The 20,232-nt window shown below is 42.5% G+C and overlaps 1 protein-coding gene across 8 annotated transcripts in view; it reads left to right on the top strand.

Moving 5' to 3' along the window:
* The first annotated feature begins 9,794 nt into the window (after positions 1-9,794).
* MED18 (mediator complex subunit 18) overlaps positions 9,795-20,232 on the top strand; it is a 139,970-nt gene continuing 129,532 nt past the window's right edge. For 3 of the 8 annotated variants that reach the window (XM_032389971.1, XM_032389969.1, XM_032389940.1), the window contains exons 1-2: positions 9,801-9,963; positions 10,535-10,677. In XM_032389971.1, coding sequence (XP_032245862.1) covers positions 10,605-10,677 — 73 coding nt within the window. In that variant the 5' untranslated portion in view covers positions 9,801-9,963; positions 10,535-10,604. Of the gene's footprint in view, positions 9,964-10,534; positions 10,678-17,594; positions 18,685-20,232 lie in introns of those variants that run through there. The other 5 variants (XM_032390048.1, XM_032390040.1, XM_032389963.1 and 2 more) reach the window with 5 other exon arrangements.

Here is a 20,232-nt window from a genome sequence, read left to right as displayed (position 1 = left end):
GTGGGAGAGTATGTCACTGCTTGAGGTCACCCAGCTGATAGAAGCTGGAGTTGGCAGCTGGCATCTCAGCCTAGGTGAGGTATGTCTGCCTCTTTGTCCTTTGTTACACTGCCTTTCCTCCTATCTCTAACTACTGATGGTGGGGGAATGGACTGAAATGAATTAAAAGCACTTGGTGAAATGAGGATCTTTATGCTCATGTGAACCATTAAGAGTTATCACTAGTTCTCTTTTTCTCACTATAGTCGGAGCTGGGATCTGAGTCCTCAACCATTCTTGCATTTGCCGAGAAGGCCAAGGTGGGACTTTCTATGGGGTTTTGGTGCATAATTGCCAATTGATATAATTCCATTCACTGTAAACAAACAAATGAGAGCAATCAACAAGCAGGAAGAACAACAATGTTGGGAATTAGCTCTCTGGTTAACTTAGTCATTACAAAGGACCCTGTGCCCACTTCCTCCTTTGTTTATTCTCAGCTTTTCTCTGCCATGATGATTTTTTACATTGCAACATTCTCACTCCTTCACGCAAGGAAATGGGAAGAAAGAACCCTAAGAGTAAGCGGAAAAGCCAATCAAACACAATTCCTTATTATTTCTTTCCACTAAAATGTAGACTCTGTCAGGGGAGGAATCCTGCATTTCCTATATTCCTAGAGCCCAGAACAATGCCTGGGGCCCACCAGTAAGTGTTGACTGAATGGTATGCCACAGTTTGCCTTGCTGTGTCCATACAGAGACATACCAATTCTCCTTAACATTTTCTTTTCATAAGTTCTCTCTCTCTCTCTGCCCCTCCCCCTCCCTCTCTAAAAAAGAAAAGAGAGAGAGAGGGGGAATCTTTTTTTTTTTTTAAGATTTTATTTATTTATTTTACAAAGAGAGAGAGAGAACAAGTAGGGGGAGCAGCAGAGGGAGAGGGAGAAACAGTCTCCCCGCTGAGCAGGAAACCTGGTGCAGGGCTCGATCCCAGGAACCTGGGATCATGACCTGAGCAGAAGGCAGACGTTTAACACACTGAGCCACCCAGGTGCCCCAAGAGAGAGGGAATCTTAAGCAGGTTCCATGCCCAGTGCAGAGTCCGACACAAGGCTTGATCCCATGACCCTGAAATTATGACCTGAGCCGAAATCAAGAGTCAGATGCTTAACCGACTAAGCCACCCAGGAGCCCCTCACTGGTTCTCTTTTTAATGTTTATGCCCTGCCTCCTCAGCCAGGCTACTTGAAAGCAGTGTCTGAAAACACCTATTACATGCTAAGCACCAGTACCATGTATCTATATGGGTATATATCATCTATACTTTTCATAGCAATCTCGTCATGTAGATAGTCTCCTTGTTTTAGAGATTAAAAAACAGACTCAGAGAAATCAAGTATCAGCCCAAGGCCACACACCAGCATATAGCTGAGTCCAGATGTGACCCGTGTTTGTTTGTTAACCCATGTTTGATAGAGTCTGAATCCCACAATGATATTGGGAATAGTTAAAAATTTTATTGATACTTGCTATCTGCCAAGTGTATCAGTCACAGGTTCATAACAACCTTAGAGGAAAGTATTAGTATTCTCTCCACTGGAGAGATGAAAACATGAAGTTCACAGAGGCAAAGTAACTTGCCCAAGCTTACATGGCTAGACAGTGATAGAATTTAAAATAAAAAAAAAAAAATTTTTTTAAGTAAACTCTACCCCCAACGTGGGCTCAAACCCATGACTCTGGGATCACAAGTTGCATGCTCTATCAATTGAGCCAGCCAGGCACCCTGTCAGTGATAGAATTTTAACCCAAATAGTATGACTCCAGAGCCCATCTTAAACCCTAAGCCTGAGTGTGTCAACCCACACCCTTCTGCTTCTCCATGGAGTCTCCTTGGGCTTCTTTATATCCTCTGGGCTGTACACAGAGTATCCTCCAGGAAATGTTTGAATTGATAGTGCAAATGGTGGTATATGACCCTCTGACCCAAGGAAGGGGTTAATGATGATGAAATCTTAGAGGACCAGAAACAAACCCTTTTACTTCTACAGAGAACACATGGCAGACTCACAATTCTTGCAGCTATGAGACTGGAAGAACACAACCTGCTTCTGAAGGCTAGTATGAGGAGTAAATGAGTGATCCAGACTCATAAAAAGGGCTTCCAACAGAGCCTGGTATGGTACCCAGTAAGCATGCACGAAAGGGGAGCTGTCAAAGGGGCTCCATCTAGGGAATTCGAGACCCAGTGGGTTAATTATCTTCAGGCAGAAACCACACTGACTTCCCCAGACAGACCTGGGAAGGAGAAACCCAAACAGACAGTTACAGTTCAGCTAAAATATGGCTAATCTTTAATCTTTTATGGAAACATGTAATACATTAACTATTATAGCTTATCCCCTCGAGGCACCTCAACACCTGGTCAACCGGAGACCGGGTTTAGGTTGGCTGGGCTAAGTGGAAAGGAGCAGGTAAATAGGCCAATTACCCTTCTGCAACAGACTTTCTTAGGTCCCCGCCTTGAGATTAAGAGGATGAAATGGTTGATGCTGCCTGTCATACAGGGGTGGGGTAGGGAGGTGAGCTCTTGAGTCAGCAGCCGGTGGAGATTACTACGCACAAAATAACCTGGGATGTTTTACCAGACTTTCAGCAAATCAAACTCCTGAAGAGCAAGAATTGTATCATTTATTATTTGTCATTGGGTGTTTGCTGTTGGTGGTTACTATTAATAACGATGCTCTTGTTTTCATGATATGAAAAAAATCCAAAGGCAAAGAATTACTAAGGTGAGGTGTCTCTACGAATTATGAAATCATAGGGTTCAACTACCATATTTTTCAACTTGAAGAAGTACTTTGTGTCCATGTTTATCAGGCTTTATCTTATAATACATCTATACATGTAGATGGAGGTGTTTCTCCATTGCCTGAAACTCTGTTATTAAGTAAAAGCTGTGACTTAGAGTGGATAGGGTCTAAGAATCAAGGTGATATAATAGTTCAAGCTCCTGCTCCAGGCAAGAATCCTTCCTACCATAATCGCTGCTTCAATATTTCTACTGAAAGGGAGTTTTTTTCTCATCGAAGTAGTCCTTTTCATTACTGGACACCAGCACTATGATCCTTATATGTGCTCCTTATATAAAGCTGAAATCTGTCTCCCTATAACTTCTGCCCAGCATTTCTAGTCCTGTCCTCTGGAACTTCACAAAAGTAGTCAAATTTTTGTTTTTCTTTTTTTTTTTTGAAGATTTTATTTATTTATTTATTTGAGAGAGAGAGAGAGAGAGAGAGAGAGAGCGCGCGCGCGCGCGCGCATGGGTGGGGGAGGGGCAGAGGGAGACAAAGAAACAGACTCCCTGCTGAGCAGAGAGTCCGACTCCGGGCTCCATCCCAGGACCCTGGGACCATGACCATGACCTGAGCAGCAGATGCTTAACCGACTGAACCACTCAGGCAACCCCAGTCAAATTTTTCTTAGGAGCAGAGTGGCTTAGAACAACAAGCAAGCTCTCTGGAAGCAGACAGATCTGAGTTTTAATCCCGACTCTACCAGTTATTAGCAAGTAACTTAACTTCTCCCTCATCAGTCAAGTGGGTTTAAGTACTGTGAGATTTATCTGTTTGTTTGTTTGTTTATTTTAAGATTTTAAGATTTTATTTATTTGACAGAGAGAGACACAGCGAGAGAGGGAACACAAGCAGGGGGAGTGGGAGAGGGAGAAGCAGGCTTCCTGCGGAGCAGGGAGCCCGATGCGGGGCTCAATCCCAGGACCCTGGGATCATGACCTGAGCCAAAGGCAGACGCTTAACCAATGAGCCACCCAGGCGCCCCTAAGTACTGTGAGATTTATTTATTTATTTATTTAAAGATTTTATTTATTTATTCGTAAGAGACAGAGAGAGAGAGAGGCAGAGGGAGAAGCAGGCTCCCCGCTGAGCAGGGAGCCCGATGTGGGACTCGATCCCAGGACCCTGGGATCATGACCTGAGCTGACGGCAGACGCTTAACCATCTGAGCCACCCAGGCACCCCTAAGTACTGTGAGATTTAAATGAGATAAATATGTATAAAGTCTCTGGTACCTGATGCTCAATAAATGTCAGATACTCCCTTCCTCCTCTTCTTCTCCACTCTCTCCTTGCTGGCCTTATAATTTCATATACTTAAGACAGATGTTACATTCCACCCTTCTCAAGTTTTTTCCAAATTAAACATTCCCCAGTTCCTAAACCATTCCTAAACCATTCTCCTAATAATAGCTCTGATTCATTGCATACGTATAACACACAGTATGTGTCAGGCTCTGCCAAAGGCTTAACAAGGTAAATGACTTGCCTAAGGCCACATAAGCAATATCCAGGATTCGAGTCTAGATCTGTCTGGCTCTGAAGCCACACTTTCAAATCTAGATCCTATAGCAGCGCTGTCCAATTGAAATATAATATTAGCCAATATATAATGTAAAATAGTAGTCACATTTTTAGAAGTAATAAAAAACAAGTGGAAATTTTTTTAAAAGATTTTATTTATTTATTTGACAAAAGATGGAGAGAGCACAAGCAGGGGGAGTGGCAGAGGGAGAGGGAGAAGCGGACTCTCCGCTGAGCAAGGAGCCGGATGCGGGGCTCCATCCCAGGACCCTGGGATCATGACCTGAGCTGAAGGCAGATGCTTCACTGACTGAGCCACCCAGGTGCCCCAAAACAGGTGGAAATTAAATTTAATAACATATTATATTAAATCCTAAATACCCAAAATGTCATTTCAACATGTAATCAATAAAAAAACTATTGGGATATTACACATTTTTCTCATAGTAAGGCTTCATAACCCGATGTGTATCTTACACATATAGCATGTCTCAATTTGAACTAGGTAGATTTCAAGTGGTTAATAACCACGTGTGGTTTGTGGCTGCCACACTGGACAGCATATACTGGAGGAAGAGTGCAGTGTCCCCAGCCTGGAATTTAAGGACTTCGGTTTCCCACCCCCAAATCCAATGCTGACTAAATATAGGAGACCAAGAAAATCATTTAATAATCCTTCTGCTAACCTCTGTTCTCTACTATTCATTCTGTCAACAAAAACAGTATTTATCAAGTACCTATGCTGTGCCAGGCATTATTCCCAGAGCTGGGGATACTGCAGCAAATAAAACAAAGCCCCTGCTTTTGTGGAGCTTATGATTTTAACGGGGTAGGGTGGGGGAGATAAACAAATTGGTAAGTAGGCAGTATGTCACCTAGTCAAATGTGCTATGAAGAAAAATACAGCAGGAAATGGGGGAGGCGGACCGCACAGCATTTGCAAAAGACTTAAGATGGGAGTATCCTTGACGTGTTCAAGCAAAAGCAAGGAGAAGAACGTGGCTAGAGCTGAGTGGATGGGGGTGCGGGGGCAGGCACAGATGGGGATGGTTGGAATATGGTCGAAGAGGTAACAGGTGATGGGGGCAGATCATGTAGGCATAAGGAGGACTTTTGATTTAACTCAGAGTGGAGGAATGACATGAACTGGTGAGGATGCTGGAGTTAATTAGGTTGAAATACAATGGTTACACCTCTCCCACAGGGCTATGCATATAGGAAGCAGCCAATAAACGTCAGGACATTCCTGGGTAATATTAGTTTATAACACTAAGATTGAGGGCCTAGCATTGCATATAATGGTGGTGTAGATCTACCTTAATTCCCATCAAGCCACTCTAGAGAGCTGATAAAGGAATTATGTATGGGTCCATGTACCTTGCAATTCATGTTGATGGTCTGCTGCTGTCCTGATGAAGACTGCTCAAGAACTGGTCCTCATCCTTTGAGCCCAGTCTAATGACTGGCTGGGAAGCATTAATGTATGAACTTTTCTCCTCGTTTGAGGCCACTAACTGTAATAATTAGGGAAATTCACTGTGGAGAAAGAGCCCAGGGATTCAGAAGGAAGCATGATAAAAAGATAGGCTTGGTGTCAGAAAGAACTGAATTTGAATGAGTTCTACCGTTTGCTGGCATTTGACTTTGGGCAAGTCACCTGACCTCTCTTTTTTTTTTTTTTAAAGATTTTATTTATTTTTCAACAGAGAGAGACAGCAAGAGAGGGAACACAAGCAGGGGGAGTGGGAGAGGGAGAAGCAGGCTTCCCGTGGAGCAGGGAGCCCGATGTGGGACTCGATCCCAGGACCCTGGGATCATGACCTGAGCTGAAGGCAGACGCTTAACAACTGAGCCACCCAGGCGCCCATCACCTGACTTCTCTGAACTTCTTTTTCTCCTCTGTAAGTGGAGATGGTGATATCTACATTTTAGCAGTATTTGCCATATCTACACACATATAGTGTCAAGTTGTTGGTGTATAGCAATAGTTAGATAATCGGTAGCTATTGTGATGTGTTCAACAAAATTTTTGAATGCCTACTACATATAAAGTACATTATTATGGACAGAATGCTTGTGTCCCCCCGCCCAAATTCATATGTTGAAAGCCTACCCTCCAATGTGATAGTAGTACTAGGAGGAGGGGCCTTTGGGAATAGTACTAGGAATACTTAGGATTAGAGGAGGTCATGATGGAAATGCCCTCATGAATGGAATTGATGTTCTTATAAAAGTCCTGAGAAGTTTCCTTTGCTTTGCTCTTCACCACGTAAGGCTACAAGAAGTCATCAAGTGCAACCCAGAAGTGGGCTCTCACCAGAACCCAACCATGCTGGTACTCTAATGTCATACTTCCAGACTCCAGAACTATGAAAAATTTCTGTTGTTTATACACCACCCAGCTGATGGCATTTTGTTACAGCAGCCCAAGCTAAGACACACATATGTACAGAAAATAATGATTCTTCCCTTCAGGATGTTTACAATCTGTACCAGGGAGATGAGGCAAACATAAAATATATTCAATAAGATAGAATGTGCTTGTACAAATGAGATACAAGATATAATATCAATAATAGTTATCATTTATTGATTGCTTACAATAAGCCAGGCACTATGTCAAGTGTTTCATAAACATCTCATTTTATTTTTGCCAATTCCACCTTAAAAAGTACTATTTTTAGCTCTATTTCACAAAAACGGAATCTGAGGCCCAGAGAGGGGAAGTGAGTTGCCCAAGGCTGCACAGCTGGAGAGTGGCAGAGGACAGAAGTGAGCCCCATTCTGGGCTCTAGGACTCACATCCTTATCAGAAAAATCCATCCCTCTAACTTCTACGCTTTGTCCAAGTTTTACCATTTTGTTCACCCATTTCCAGTCCATCTTTTTTTTTTTTTTTTAATTTAACTCTACTTTGAAATGCCAGCTAAAATTTGAATAAATACTATGGTGCCTCAAAGGACCCATAATTCACTGGACTTTCCATTCTGAAGTTAGTGTCTGTGTAGGAAAAAAGAGGGACAGCAATTTTACAATTTCCTTCAGTCAGTATAGCACTGAAAGCTTGTCACTCTGCCCAACATTGTGAAACACCAGACTGATCAGGAGGCACATCCTAAGCCTTGGGGTATATGCGGACTTAATAACTATCAGAGTCCTGTGCAAGGTTCATGTTCTACACACTCTTTCAGGGTGATCTCATTTATTCTCATGTCTTTAGCTATCATCTATGAGGCTCTGACTCTGAAAGGTCTACCTCCATCCAGATCAGCTCTCTCTCCTCTGAACTCTGGGCACTAGCACTTGGGTGTTTCATAAACACCTCATGCTCAGTGTATCTGCATATGAACTCATCTTTCCTGCCTCACCCACACTGCTTTGTGTTTCCTAGCTCAGAAAAAAGCACTACCATGGCCACCCAAGGTAGACATCTAGACACCTGTGACTCCTTCTATCTTTAGCTCTGGTTAGTCATCAAATCATTCTCTTCCGTATTTTTAAAATCTGTCTTTTGTCCTATAATTATCTCTCAGCTCAAGTTGTGCCAAAGCTCCTAAACTGGTCTTCTTTCTCCAGGTTCTCCTTTCTCAAGCTTTTCTCCACACTGCAGCCAGAGTGATCTTTTTAAAGCTCACAAATGTTCTTTAAGTCTAGCACACAAAGTCCTCCAGGGTCTGGGCCTTACTTCTTCCCCAGACTCATTTGTTTCGGCCACTAACCTCATATTCTATACTCTAATTCTATTTAACTCAGTATCCTTTTGAACATGCTGTTCCCTTCACCTGAAATTCCCTTTTCTCCCTTCTTTATCTAACATCCATTGATCCTTCAAGTGGGCATTAATTACCTTTTCCAGGAGTCCTTCACTGATGCCCCTAAGATGGACCAAGTGTCCTGCTTGCTTCCAAAGGGGTTGAGCTATTGATACCTCATTTTCCTATTGAGTCAAATTACATGGTACAGACTCCTTAGTTTAACCCTCTGATTCCCACAACCTACCTATAAACACTTTTGAGGGTAGAGATGGAGCTAACAGCTAACAAAATGTCTAGAACAGTCTAGACTTTCAAGGAATGTTCAATATTAAAAAAATGAATGGGAGGTATTGTAAGTCACAGCAAGGGAACTAGAGCTAGAAGTGACAGTACAGTACAGTAATTAAGACAGAGGGCTTTAGGGGTGCCTGGGTGGCTCAGTTGGTTAAGCAACTGCCTTCAGCTCAGGTCATGATCCTGGAGTCCTGGGATCCAGTCCCACATCTGGCTCCCGGCTCAGCAGGGAGCCTGCTTCTCCCTCTGACCCTCTCCCCTCTCATGCTGTTTCTCTGTCTCTCTCTCTCTTTCTCTCAAATAAATAAAAATCTAAAAAAAAAAGAGAGGGCTTTAAAGTCAACCGCTGACATTGGTATTACAGCCTCTCCGCTCCTTTGCACGTTATTTAACAACTCATTGCCTGGGTTTCCCCATTAGTAAAATTAGAGTAATAATTGTACTTGGCTCATAGAGCTGCCGTGCGGATCAAATTTAAAATTTTGATATATTGAGGGGCGCCTGGGTGGCTCAGTTCCTTAAGCGTCTGCCTTCAGCTCAGGTCATGACTCCGCGGTCCTGGGATCGAGACCCTGAGTCGGGCTCCCTGCTCCGCGGGAGGCCTGCTTCTCCCTCTCCCACCCCCGCAACTTGTGTTCCCTCTCTCGCTGTGTGTCTCTCTCTCTGTCCAAATAAATAAAATCTTTAAAAAATAAATAAAATTTTGATATATTGTTCATTAAGTATTTTTTGCATTAAATTTGTAAAATACTGCATTAAAATAGTATTTATCTTAGCCACTGAGTTTCTGGTGTCCCTTTAATTTTTTCACTCCAGGAGAGGACCTCATTCACTTCACTCTAGTCTTCACTTTGTCCGCACCTTATATGCTTGACAAATATTAGCAGCGTTCGATAAACATTTGTTGAATTTACTTATCTCCCTATATTTTCAAATTAAGTAAAACATATACAGTAAGGTGAACAAATATTCAGTGTATTGCTGAGTTCCTAATTGTTCAGAACATTATGCTTCGCAGTAAAGTGTGTCTTTTCACCCTCATGTATCCAACAAAAAGTCCGTTTTGTAAGTCTCCCCTTCCCTGTTTTCCGCAACTCCCTGACCCAGGCTTTCTATTGCCCCTGTCAGTTTCAAGAGATTTCCTAGACAAAAACATTCCAGATCGTCAAACTTGAAAAAAATATTTTCCTAGAGGACGGCCTACGACGTCAAGCCGCCCGGTAAATCTCAGGGGACCCTCCAACTGAGGCCGCCATCTTCCATACAGCGTTCTGCGTCCCGCGCATGCGCTTCTGTTTGCGAGGCTGCAAAGAGGGGGATTTTATCCCTTCTCGGCACCCTTACGTCGCGGGGCACCAGCGAAGATTTACGTGACGTCCGTTTCTTGCCGGAAGTGGAAAGACGAGAAGGCGGTGTTGCGCTATCCAGAGGGCCTTAACGTTAGGGCTGGGGGAATCATTGTTTCTAAAATCTCCGAGGTGGTGGGGTGGATATATTACCCACTTTACGAGAAGAGACTAGAGTGCGCTCGGAGGCGTGTTTCTAGTGTAAGTGGGTACGTGTCTTTGATGTTGGCCAAAGGGAACCTAAACCATCCTTTTAAAAGAACCTCACGCTTTCGCCTCCCTCTCTTTGAAAGGCGTTTTCAGAGAGGCGGAATGCCCAAATTTTAGATTGATTCAAGCTCTGCCACTGACTTGCTGTGTGTCCTTGGGCCCCTCTCCGAGTCTCAGTATCTTTATCTATAAATGGAAGAGTAGATAAAGTCTCAAGTCACCTTTCAGTTCTGAATGTTATTACATGTCCAAGCCACAAAGTCTTGGGGGTTAAATATCGTTGGCCCCATTTTATAAGGAGGACATTGAGTCTCAGTTTTGATGACTTCCTCAAGATTGCACAGAAAACTTGTAGAGGTTTCAGACATTGAAACTAGAAGATTATGCTGTAACACCATGACCACGACTCCTTTTTATACATATGTATCATCAGTTCCTGAAACTGGCCTATAGCAGTTACTCAAGAAGTTTGAATGGATGAATGAATCTTTTGATATCAAGGCCAATGACACAAGCAGATCTGTTGTTTCTCTGCCCCTCTAATGTATTAACAATGTAACACTTCTCCAGGTGTTTCTTCTGCTTTACTTGACTGGGGACTCTGAAACCAGTTCTTTTGTCTTCAGCTTAATCAGACACCATGGAGGCACCTCCAGTCACCATGATGCCTGTCACTGGAGGCACCATTAATATGATGGAGTACCTGCTGCAGGGTAAGTGAACCAGGCAACTTGGATGACCTGTTTTCCTCTTTCTGTTCATCATCTGTTGGGATGAGAGGCTGTTATACAAAGGTAGCCTGCATGATTTCTGGCACTCAAAAGACAACAATTTTTAAAAAAAATTTAAACGTTAATTATGGTCACAAACGCATAACATTAAATTAAGTGTACAGTTCAGTAGTGTTAATTATATTCACATTGTTGTATAACTGATCTCTAGAACTTTTTCATCTTACAGAAGTGAAACTCTATACCCATTAAACACTAATTGCTCCTTTCCCCTCCCCTCAGCTCTTGGCAACCACCTTTCTACTTTGTTTCTGTTTTTGACTTCTCTAGATATTTCATGTGAGTGGAATCATACAGTGTTTGTATTTTTATGACTGGCTTGTTTTACTTAGCATAATGTCCTCAAGGTTCATCCCTATTGTAGCATATGACAGGATCCCCGTTTTTAAAGCTGAATAACATTCCATTTATGTATATACTACATTTTCTTTATCTATTTATCTGTCATCTGGGTTCACCTCTTGGTCATCATGAATATTGCTGCAGCAAACATGGGTGTGCAAATATCTCTTAAAGATCCTCCTTTGAATTTTTGATATATGCCCAGAAGTGGGATTACTGGATCATATAAGAATTCTATGATGCTGTTACTAGTTCTATCTTATAGATCAGGAAACAGGTAAAGCAGGGGGGGGAGGCTCAGTCGGTTAAATAAAAGAAAATAAAAGGAATGTAAATTTTTTAAAAAGGAAACAAGTAAAGTAACTTGCCCAGATGAGAAAATTCAAGATCCAGAGAGGGTAGTGATTTTCAGGAGGCCATATAATGTTTTGTGGAAGAGTTGTTTTTTGTTGTTTTTTTTTTTTAAGATTTTGTTTATTTATTTGACAGAGAGAGATAGCGAGAGAGAGAGCACAAGCAGGGGGAGCTGCAGGCAGAGGGAGAGGGAGAAGCAGGCCCCTTGCTGAGCAAGGAGCCCCACAGAGGGCTCGATCCCAGGACTGGGATAATGACCCGAGCTGAAGGCAGATGCCTAACCCACTGAGCTACCCAGGCGCCCCTGTGGAAGAGTTTAGACTTTAATTCAGATCATCCATTTAGTAACTTAATATGAACAACATTAGGTTATTAATTTTCACTTCTTAAGCTACCTCTCCAGTCTTTCCCAACCCAGTAAGTGCCACTATCATTCACCAGTTGCATGAACCAAGCATTTAGGAGTCAATATCTGCTTTTCACTTTACCCCCACATTTAGTCCATCTCTAAGTCCTATTCATTTTACTTCCAACATGTTTTTTTTTTTTAAGATTTTTATTTATTTATTTGACAGAGAGAGACACAGTGAGAGAGGGAACACAAGCAGGGGGAGTGGGAGAGGGAGAAGCAGGCCTCTTGCAGAGCAGGGAGCCCGACGTGGGGCTCGATCCCAGGACCCTGGGATCATGACCTGAGCCAAAGGCAGACGCTTAACGACTGAGCCACCCAGGCGCCCCTCCAACATGTATTTTATTTCATTTTTTTTATTTTTTGTTTAAAGATTTTATTTATTTATTTGACAGAGAGATAGAGAGCACAGGTAGGCAGAGCGGCAGGCAGAGGGAGAGGGAGAAGCAGACTCCCTGCTCAGCAGGGAGCCTGAGGGGGGGCTCGATCCCAGGACTCTGGGATCACGACCTGAGCCGAAGGCAGACGCTCAACCGACTGAGCCACCCAGGCGCCCCTCTAACATGTATTTTAAATATGTATTTTCTCCACCTGCAGTGCCACACCCTGGTTATCATCCCCCACTTGAACTACTTTAGTGGGGCGCCTGGGTGGCTCAGTCGTTAAGCGTCTGCCTTCAGCTCAGGTCATGATCCCAGGGTCCTGGGATCGAGTCCCACATCGGGCTCCCTGCTCAGTGGGAAGCCTGCTTCTCCCTCTCCCACTCCCCCTGCTTGTGTTCCCTCTCTCGCTGTCTCTCTCTGTTGAAAAATAAATAAAATCTTTAAAAAAAAAAAAAAAACTACTTTAGTAACCTTTTACTTATTACATTGTTTCCACTTCTGACTGTCTCTTCCCACACCAACAGGTAGTTATCTTTTTTTTTATTATTATTATTATTATTATTTATTTATTTTTTTAAAAATATTTTTATTTATTTATTTGACAGAGAGAGACACAGCGAGAGAGGGAACACAAGCAGGGAGAGTGGGAGAGGGAGAAGCAGGCTTCCCGCGGAGCAGGAAGCCCGATGCGGGGCTCGATCCCAGGACCCCGGGATCATGACCTGAGCCGAAGGCAGACGCTTAACCGACTGAGCCACCCAGGCGCCCCATTTTTTTTTTTTTTTTTTATTATTATTATTAAGTAAACTTTGTGCCTCCGACGTGGGGCTTGAACTCAGGACCTCAGATCAAGAGTTGCATGCTCAGGGTGCCTGGGTGGCTCAGTTGGTTGAGCGTCCGACTGTTGATTTCAGCTCGGGTCCTGATCTCAGGGTCATGGGATCAAGCCCCATGTCGGCCTCTGTGCTCAGTGGAGAGTCTGCTTGTCTGCCTCTCCCTCTGCCCCTCTCCATGCATGCTCTCTCTCAAATAAATAAATAAATCTTTAAAAAAAAAAAAAAAAGAGTTGCATGCTCTACCAACTGAGCCTGGTAACAATGTAACACTTCTTCACGTGTTTCTTGTGCTTTACTTGACTGGGGACTTGGAAACCAGTTCTGTTGTCTTCAGCTTAATCAGACAAAATGGAGGCACCTGCAGTCACCATGATGCCTGTCACTGGAGGCACCATTAATATGAAGGAGTACCTGCGGGACCTACCAGGCATCCCTAGTAGTCATCTTTTTAAAAAATTATTTTACTATTTAAAAATTCAAACATAAATAGAGACTAATATAGTGAACAGTCCATTTCCATTGTCTAGATTTCAGTTTGTATCATTTTTTTTTAAAGATTTTATTTATTTAGGGACGCCTGGGTGGCTCAGTTGTTAAGCGTCTGCCTTCGGCTCAGGTCATCTTTTTTTTAAAGATTTTATTTATTTATTTGATCCCAGGACCTGGGATCATGACCTGAGCTGAAGGCAGACGCTTAACGAATGAGCCACCCAGGCGCCCTCCGTTTGTATCATTTTGCCATATTTGCTTCATCTTTTTTCTTTTGCTGTTCTTTTTTTTTTTAAGATTTTTTTTTTAAGAGAGGGAGGGGAGGGAGGGAGGAAGAGGGAGAGGGAGAGAGAGAATCTTAAGCAGGCTCCACTCCCAGCACAGAGCCCAGCGCAGGGCTTGATCTCACAGCCCTGAGATCGTGACTTGAGCCCAAATCAGGAGTCAGACGCTTAACTGACCAAGCCATTCAGGCGCCCCTTAAGATTGTATATTTAAGTAATCCCTACACCCAACGTTGAGCTCAAAACTTACAACCCCAAGATCAGGAGTCACCTGCTCCACTGACTGAGCCAGCCAGGCACCCCTCTTTTGCTGTTCTTAAAGAAAATTTTATGACCTCGTAACATTTTACCTCTAAACTCTTCAGTATGCAACTCTAAAAAACAAGGATATTTTTCTTCATAACCTTAATACTATCATTATTATCTTAAGAAAATTAATAATATATTCTAATATCACCTAATATCTAGTCCATATTCAAAAGTTTCTCCCCTATTGTCCCCAAAATGTATTTTGTAAACAGGATGCAATCAAGTGTCATGCAATTGTCTTGATGAGGAGTCCATACCAGTGTTCCTGGAATGATCCTTTGAAAATGTAAATCCAGTCATGTCTTTCCCTGATGTGTTGAAAATAAAGTGTGGCACACATAGCTGTCCACCTTCACCATGGACTGTATGTCAGTCCTACACTGCTGTGGCCCAGGCCAAATCCTCACTTCATTCTCATCTTCCTTCTCGCTCACAGCACTTCAAGCACACTAATACCTTTCCATTTTCTTTAATTCCCCAGGCCCTTTCCTGCTTCTGTGCGTTAGCACTTGATGATCCCTCTGGCCCAGTACTTTTCTCCAGCTCTTCAAATAACCATCTCATTTTGATCCTTCAGTTTTCAGCTCAGTTGCATACCCTTAGGGAGACCTTCTCTGACTCCAGCTCCTCAGAGAGGTCTTCTCTTCTCCACCCCCACCAATTGATCTCTATCCCATCTCCCTTTTATTTCCTTGTATTTCTGTTTATTTACTTACTTATTTTGTGCTTCCCCCACTAAAGTGTAATCTCCATTAGAGCATGGACCCCTACTTCCTAGCATAGTGCCTAGAATAGCATTCAAGAAGTATAGGTTAAATGAACCAACACTCACAAAGCTCCTCAAATGTTTGAGAAACGGGGTCGCCTGGGTGGCTCAGTCCGTTAAGCATCTGCCTTCACCTCAGGTCATGATCCCAGGGTCCTGGGATCGAGCCCCATATCAGGCTCCCTGCTTGGCGGGAAACCTGCTTCTCCCTCTCCCTCTGCCTGCCACTCCCCCTGCTTGTGCTCTCTCTCTCTCTCTCTGTGTGCAATAAATAAATAAAATCTTTTAAAAAAATGTTTGAGGAGGTGACTGGGTGGCTCAGTCGTTAAGCATCTGCCTTCGGCTCAGGTCATGATCCCAGGGTCCTGGGATTGAGCCCTGCATTGGGCTCCCTGCTTGGCGGGGAGCCTGTTTCTCCCTCTCCCATTCCCCCTGCTTGTGTTCCCTCTCTCGCTGTGCCTCTCTCTGCCAAATAAATAAATAAAATCTTTAAAAAAAAAAAATGAGAAATGAACAAACACATATCTGATACTGTCCTGAATGTAGGGTACAATGTATTGAATGTAGGGCTTGTTCCCTGCTCCCATGATCTTCTGTCCTATGATTACTGGGATCTGATCTGTTGCTTTTCCTACAATGTTCCCCATTTCCAAAAATTCAGTCCTTTGAGTCTCACTGTCAATATTTACCATAGTAACAATATATACCTTTATTTATTTTAACAGATTTATTCAGTACATATTTGAATATGTTCCTAGCATTGGAGTATCAGCAGTGGAGGAAGAAAGATGAGTAAAGTATCAATATACAATTGATACATTGAAAGATGACTAAAGAATTGAGGTGATAATGCTAAAGAAAACTCAAGCAGGGAGGTGGAAAGAGATTGGAGGGAAATGTACTGTCTTATTTAGGGTGATCAGAAAAGACCTCTCTGATAAAGTGATACTTGAGCAAAGACCTGAAGAAAGTGATGGGGCGAGGCATGCAGATACTGGTGAGGAAAATTTTCTAAGTGTAGGACTAAGGGAAGAGGCCCTGAAGAGAAATACTTTATCAAATACTTGGCATTTTCAGGAAACAATAGGAAGATCACTGTGGCTGGAGAGAGTGATCTAGGGAGATAGTAGAAGGAAATGATGTTGGACTGGTAGCAGAGACCACAATGTATAGGGCCTTGTAGACAATGGTAAAGACTTTGGGATTTATTCTGAATGACACCGGAAGCCATTGGAGGGTTCTGAGGAGAGGAGTGTCATTATCTGCCTATATATTCTAAAAGACCACTTGGTTGTTTTATGGAAAAGAGAAGAAGCAGACAAGGGTAGAAGCAGGCTATTGCAAAAACCAGGCAAGAAATGAGGGAGACTTGGACTAGATGGAAATGAGTGAGGAAGTGGGAAGTGGTTGGATTCTGCATATATTTTTATTTTATTTTATTTTTTTTTAAAGATTTTATTTATTTGACAAAGAGAGACACAACAAGAGAGGGAACACAAGCAGGGGGAGTGGGAGAGGGCGAAGCAGGCTTCCCGCCGAGCAGTGAGCCCGATGTGGGGCTCGATCCCAGGACCCCGGGATCATGACCTGAGCCGAAGGCAGACGCTTAACGACTGAGCCACCCAGGCGCCCCTAATTCTGCATATATTTTTAAAGTATGGATTGGATATAGGATATGGGGGAAAGAAAGGAGTCAGGATGATTCTATGGTTTGGAGCCTGGGCAACTAGAAGCAGAGAGTTTCCATTTACTGTGATGGAGAAGACTGCAGGAGGAGTAAGATTGTGGAGGAAAAGCCAACAGTTGGATACTGAACATAGGAAGATGAAGATGTCTGTTAGGCATCCAAGTGGAGAAGCTGAGGAGACAGTTGGATATATGAGTCTGTAGTTCATGAGATAAATATGGGAGTCCTCAGGGCATAAATGATATTTGAAGCCATAGCACCAAATTAGGTCACCTTGGGAGGAAGAGATTGTTGGTAAAGAGGACCAGGATTGAGTCCTAGGGTCCTCCAGTATTTAAGGAAGATGAGAAAGACCCAGCAAAGTAGACTTAAAAGGAATGGTCAGTGAGTTAGGTCAAGAACTAAGAGAAGAGTTGTGTCCCAGATGCGAAGGGAAGAATAGATTTCAAGGTGGGTATAATCTAATAACCAGGTCAGATGCTGCTAAGAGGATGAATTAGAGGAGAACAAAGATCAGTGTATTTCTATGGAGCATTTCATTTTCTTTTACTTAAATATGTTACATAAAAAGGAAATGTTATAATCTATAGATGAAAAACTTGTGTTGCTGGAAATAGAAGATAATTTTTCAAATAAATGACAAGAGTATTATTATTATTGTAGATAGATACTATGGTTGTTCAAGCCTCTGAGCCCAGAGCCCGTTGGCGATTAGCATTTAGGGAAGGCCTAAAGACTTTCTAGTAAGACTTTCTTAGTTGTAAGACAATGCAAAAAAAAACTGAAAGGGGATTAACTTTCTCAAAATGTTATCCAGTACCTTGGCAGCATAACCCCTCTGAAATCTCATGTACTGGACCTATGCTTTACGAACACTGCACTAAACTGTTTTGGTTTTTCATTTAAGTTTTTTCAATCTTTTGCTAATCCCAGTACCCAAAGTGAAAGATGGGACTCAACAGTACTCTTTCCTTCTTCAGGAAGTGTTTTAGATCACAGTTTGGAAAGCCTCATCCACCGCCTTCGGGGTTTGTGTGACAACATGGAACCTGAGACTTTCCTTGACCATGAGATGGTATTCCTCCTTAAGGGCCAGCAGGCTAGTCCATTTGTTCTAAGGGCCCGGCGTTCTATGGATAGGGGAGGGGCACCCTGGCATCTGCGCTACCTGGGACAGCCGGAAATGGGAGACAAGAACCGCCATGCCCTGGTGCGAAATTGTGTAGACATTGCAACATCTGAGAACCTCACTGACTTCTTGATGGAAATGGGATTCCGCATGGACCATGAGTTTGTCGCCAAGGGTCACTTGTTCCGCAAGGGTATCATGAAGATTATGGTGTATAAGATCTTCCGCATCCTGGTCCCAGGAAACACAGACAGCACTGAGGCCTTGTCACTTTCCTATCTTGTGGAACTGAGTGTCGTTGCACCAGCTGGGCAGGACATGGTTTCTGATGACATGAGGAACTTTGCCGAGCAGCTGAAACCTCTGGTTCACCTAGAGAAAATAGATCCCAAGAGGCTCATGTGACTAAGACAGTCTGTCTGCCACTGGGGCCTGTCCTCACCTGTTACAAAAAAGAAGATGTTATAAATGCCCCATTTCACCATTGCCAGCCAGACATTCTTCCCCCAGAAAGGAAGACAGTGAGGACTTAGCTGGTTCTTTACACTGTTTTCCTCATGGGGCAAGTTCACCTTTGTGACAGCCTTTCCAAATTAAAGGTTTAGGATAACATGGAGAATCTATCCAGTCCCTCTGTATAAAGAGAGGAAACTGGAATAAATTAGCTTTTAGAAAGGAAGATCTTTTAATTGTTTTGCTATTTGTGTATAAGGTTTATAAAGTAGGGACTGCGAGTGTGTATTGTGTGGTAATAAAGGCTATGAAGAGAAACATCTGTGATTGCAATTCTTTATCACCCTACTAATTTGGGGTGGATTCACTACCAGTTGGAATGAAAAAAATGGCAGTTTTTAGTTTTAATTCTGATAGAGGTGATAGTTGTTACCTTTAACCAAAGTAGCACGTTTGTTGAAAAATTTTTAAATACAGACAAAAATAAAAACAACCTGTAATCCTATTATTCAAAAGATAGGCTATTTCTATTCTGGTATATATCCTTCTAGTCTTTATTTTTATAAATTTATATATATGAGATATATTTATTTTATAAAATATTCTGTATATACTGGTTTATACCCTTCTTTTTTTGTTTAATCTCTCATTAACACCTTTTCAGGACATTAGGCTATAGTGTTCTTCTGTAAAAACAAAAAACCTCATTTAAATAGGGAAATTGAGGCAGAGATTAATTAGCCTTCCCTGAACTATACAGATATTAATCAGCAGAGATCATTTGTAAATACTGATAATTATAATTGCTATGTGTATCCCATTGTGTGGATTTTCCATAACTTCATTGATTCTCCTACTTCGGGATTTTTAGTTTGTTCCCAAGTTTTGGCTTTTATAAACATCTTCTAGGGGCGCCTGGGTGGCTCAGTCTGTTGAGCATCTGACTCTTGGTTTCAGCTCAGGTCGTGATCTTGGGGTCATGGGATTGAGCCCCGCGTAGGGTTCCCTGCTGGATGCAGAATCTGCTTGAGATTCTCTCTCCCTTTGCCCCTCCCCCTGCCCCCATGCTTGCTCTCTCTCTAAGATAAATGGATAAAATCTTTAAAAAAAAAAAAAAAAATCCTGTAATGCTAGTGCTTTTAGTAAAATCATTGTTGACATCTATGACTATTCTGTAGGGTAAATTCTAGGGAACTGCTGAGTCAGAGTATGCACTATTTTAAGACTTCTGCCATGCATTGCCAAATGCCTTCCAGAAATGTCCCAGTTTTCACTCCCACCAGCTGTAAATGATGTTCCCAAAAATGTTGCCAAAACTGGGTGTGACTATGAAAACTTGTTTTTCCCATTTGATGACAAATGGTAACTAGTTTGAATTTTCTTTTTATTTTTTTCTTTTATTTTTTATGTAAATTCTATGCCCAATGTGGGGCTTGAACTTATGACCCCAAGATCAAGAGCTACACACTCTACCGGCTGAGCCAGCCAGGTGCCCCAAGTTTTCTTTTCTTTTTTTTTTTTTTAGATTTTATTTATTTGGGAAAGAGAGTACAAAAGCTTGAGGGAGGGGCACCGGGAGAGGGAGAAGCAGTCTCCCCACTGAGCAGGGAGCCTGACATGGGGCTCGATGCCAGGACCCCGAGATCATGACCTGAGCTGAAGGCAGATGACTGAACCACCCAGGCACTCCACAAGTTTTCTTTTTAAAATACTCATCAGTGAGGTTGAAATTTTTTATGTTTTTTGGACATTAATTTTTTTATGTGACTTGCCTTTCCTTCATTGATTATTCATCTTATCAATTTATAAAGAGCTTTTATAAAAATTTTTCCCATTTATCATTTGAATTTAATATTTTTCTTTCTTTGAGAGAGTGAACACGAGTGGGGGAAGAGGCAGAGGAAGAAGGCGAAAGGAAGAGGAGGAAGTAGAAGGAGAGGGAGAAGCAGACTCTCTGCTGAGCGAGGAGCCCAACACGGGGTCTTGATCCCAGAGCCCCAAGATCATGACCTGAGCCAGAGTCAGACATTTAACCA

Source organism: Phoca vitulina, unplaced genomic scaffold (assembly GCF_004348235.1).
Source record: "Phoca vitulina isolate PV1807 unplaced genomic scaffold, GSC_HSeal_1.0 scaffold2, whole genome shotgun sequence".
Lineage (NCBI taxonomy): Eukaryota > Metazoa > Chordata > Mammalia > Carnivora > Phocidae > Phoca > Phoca vitulina.
Note: the sequence above shows the minus strand (reverse complement) of the source record. Positions and strands in the feature narration are given on the sequence as shown.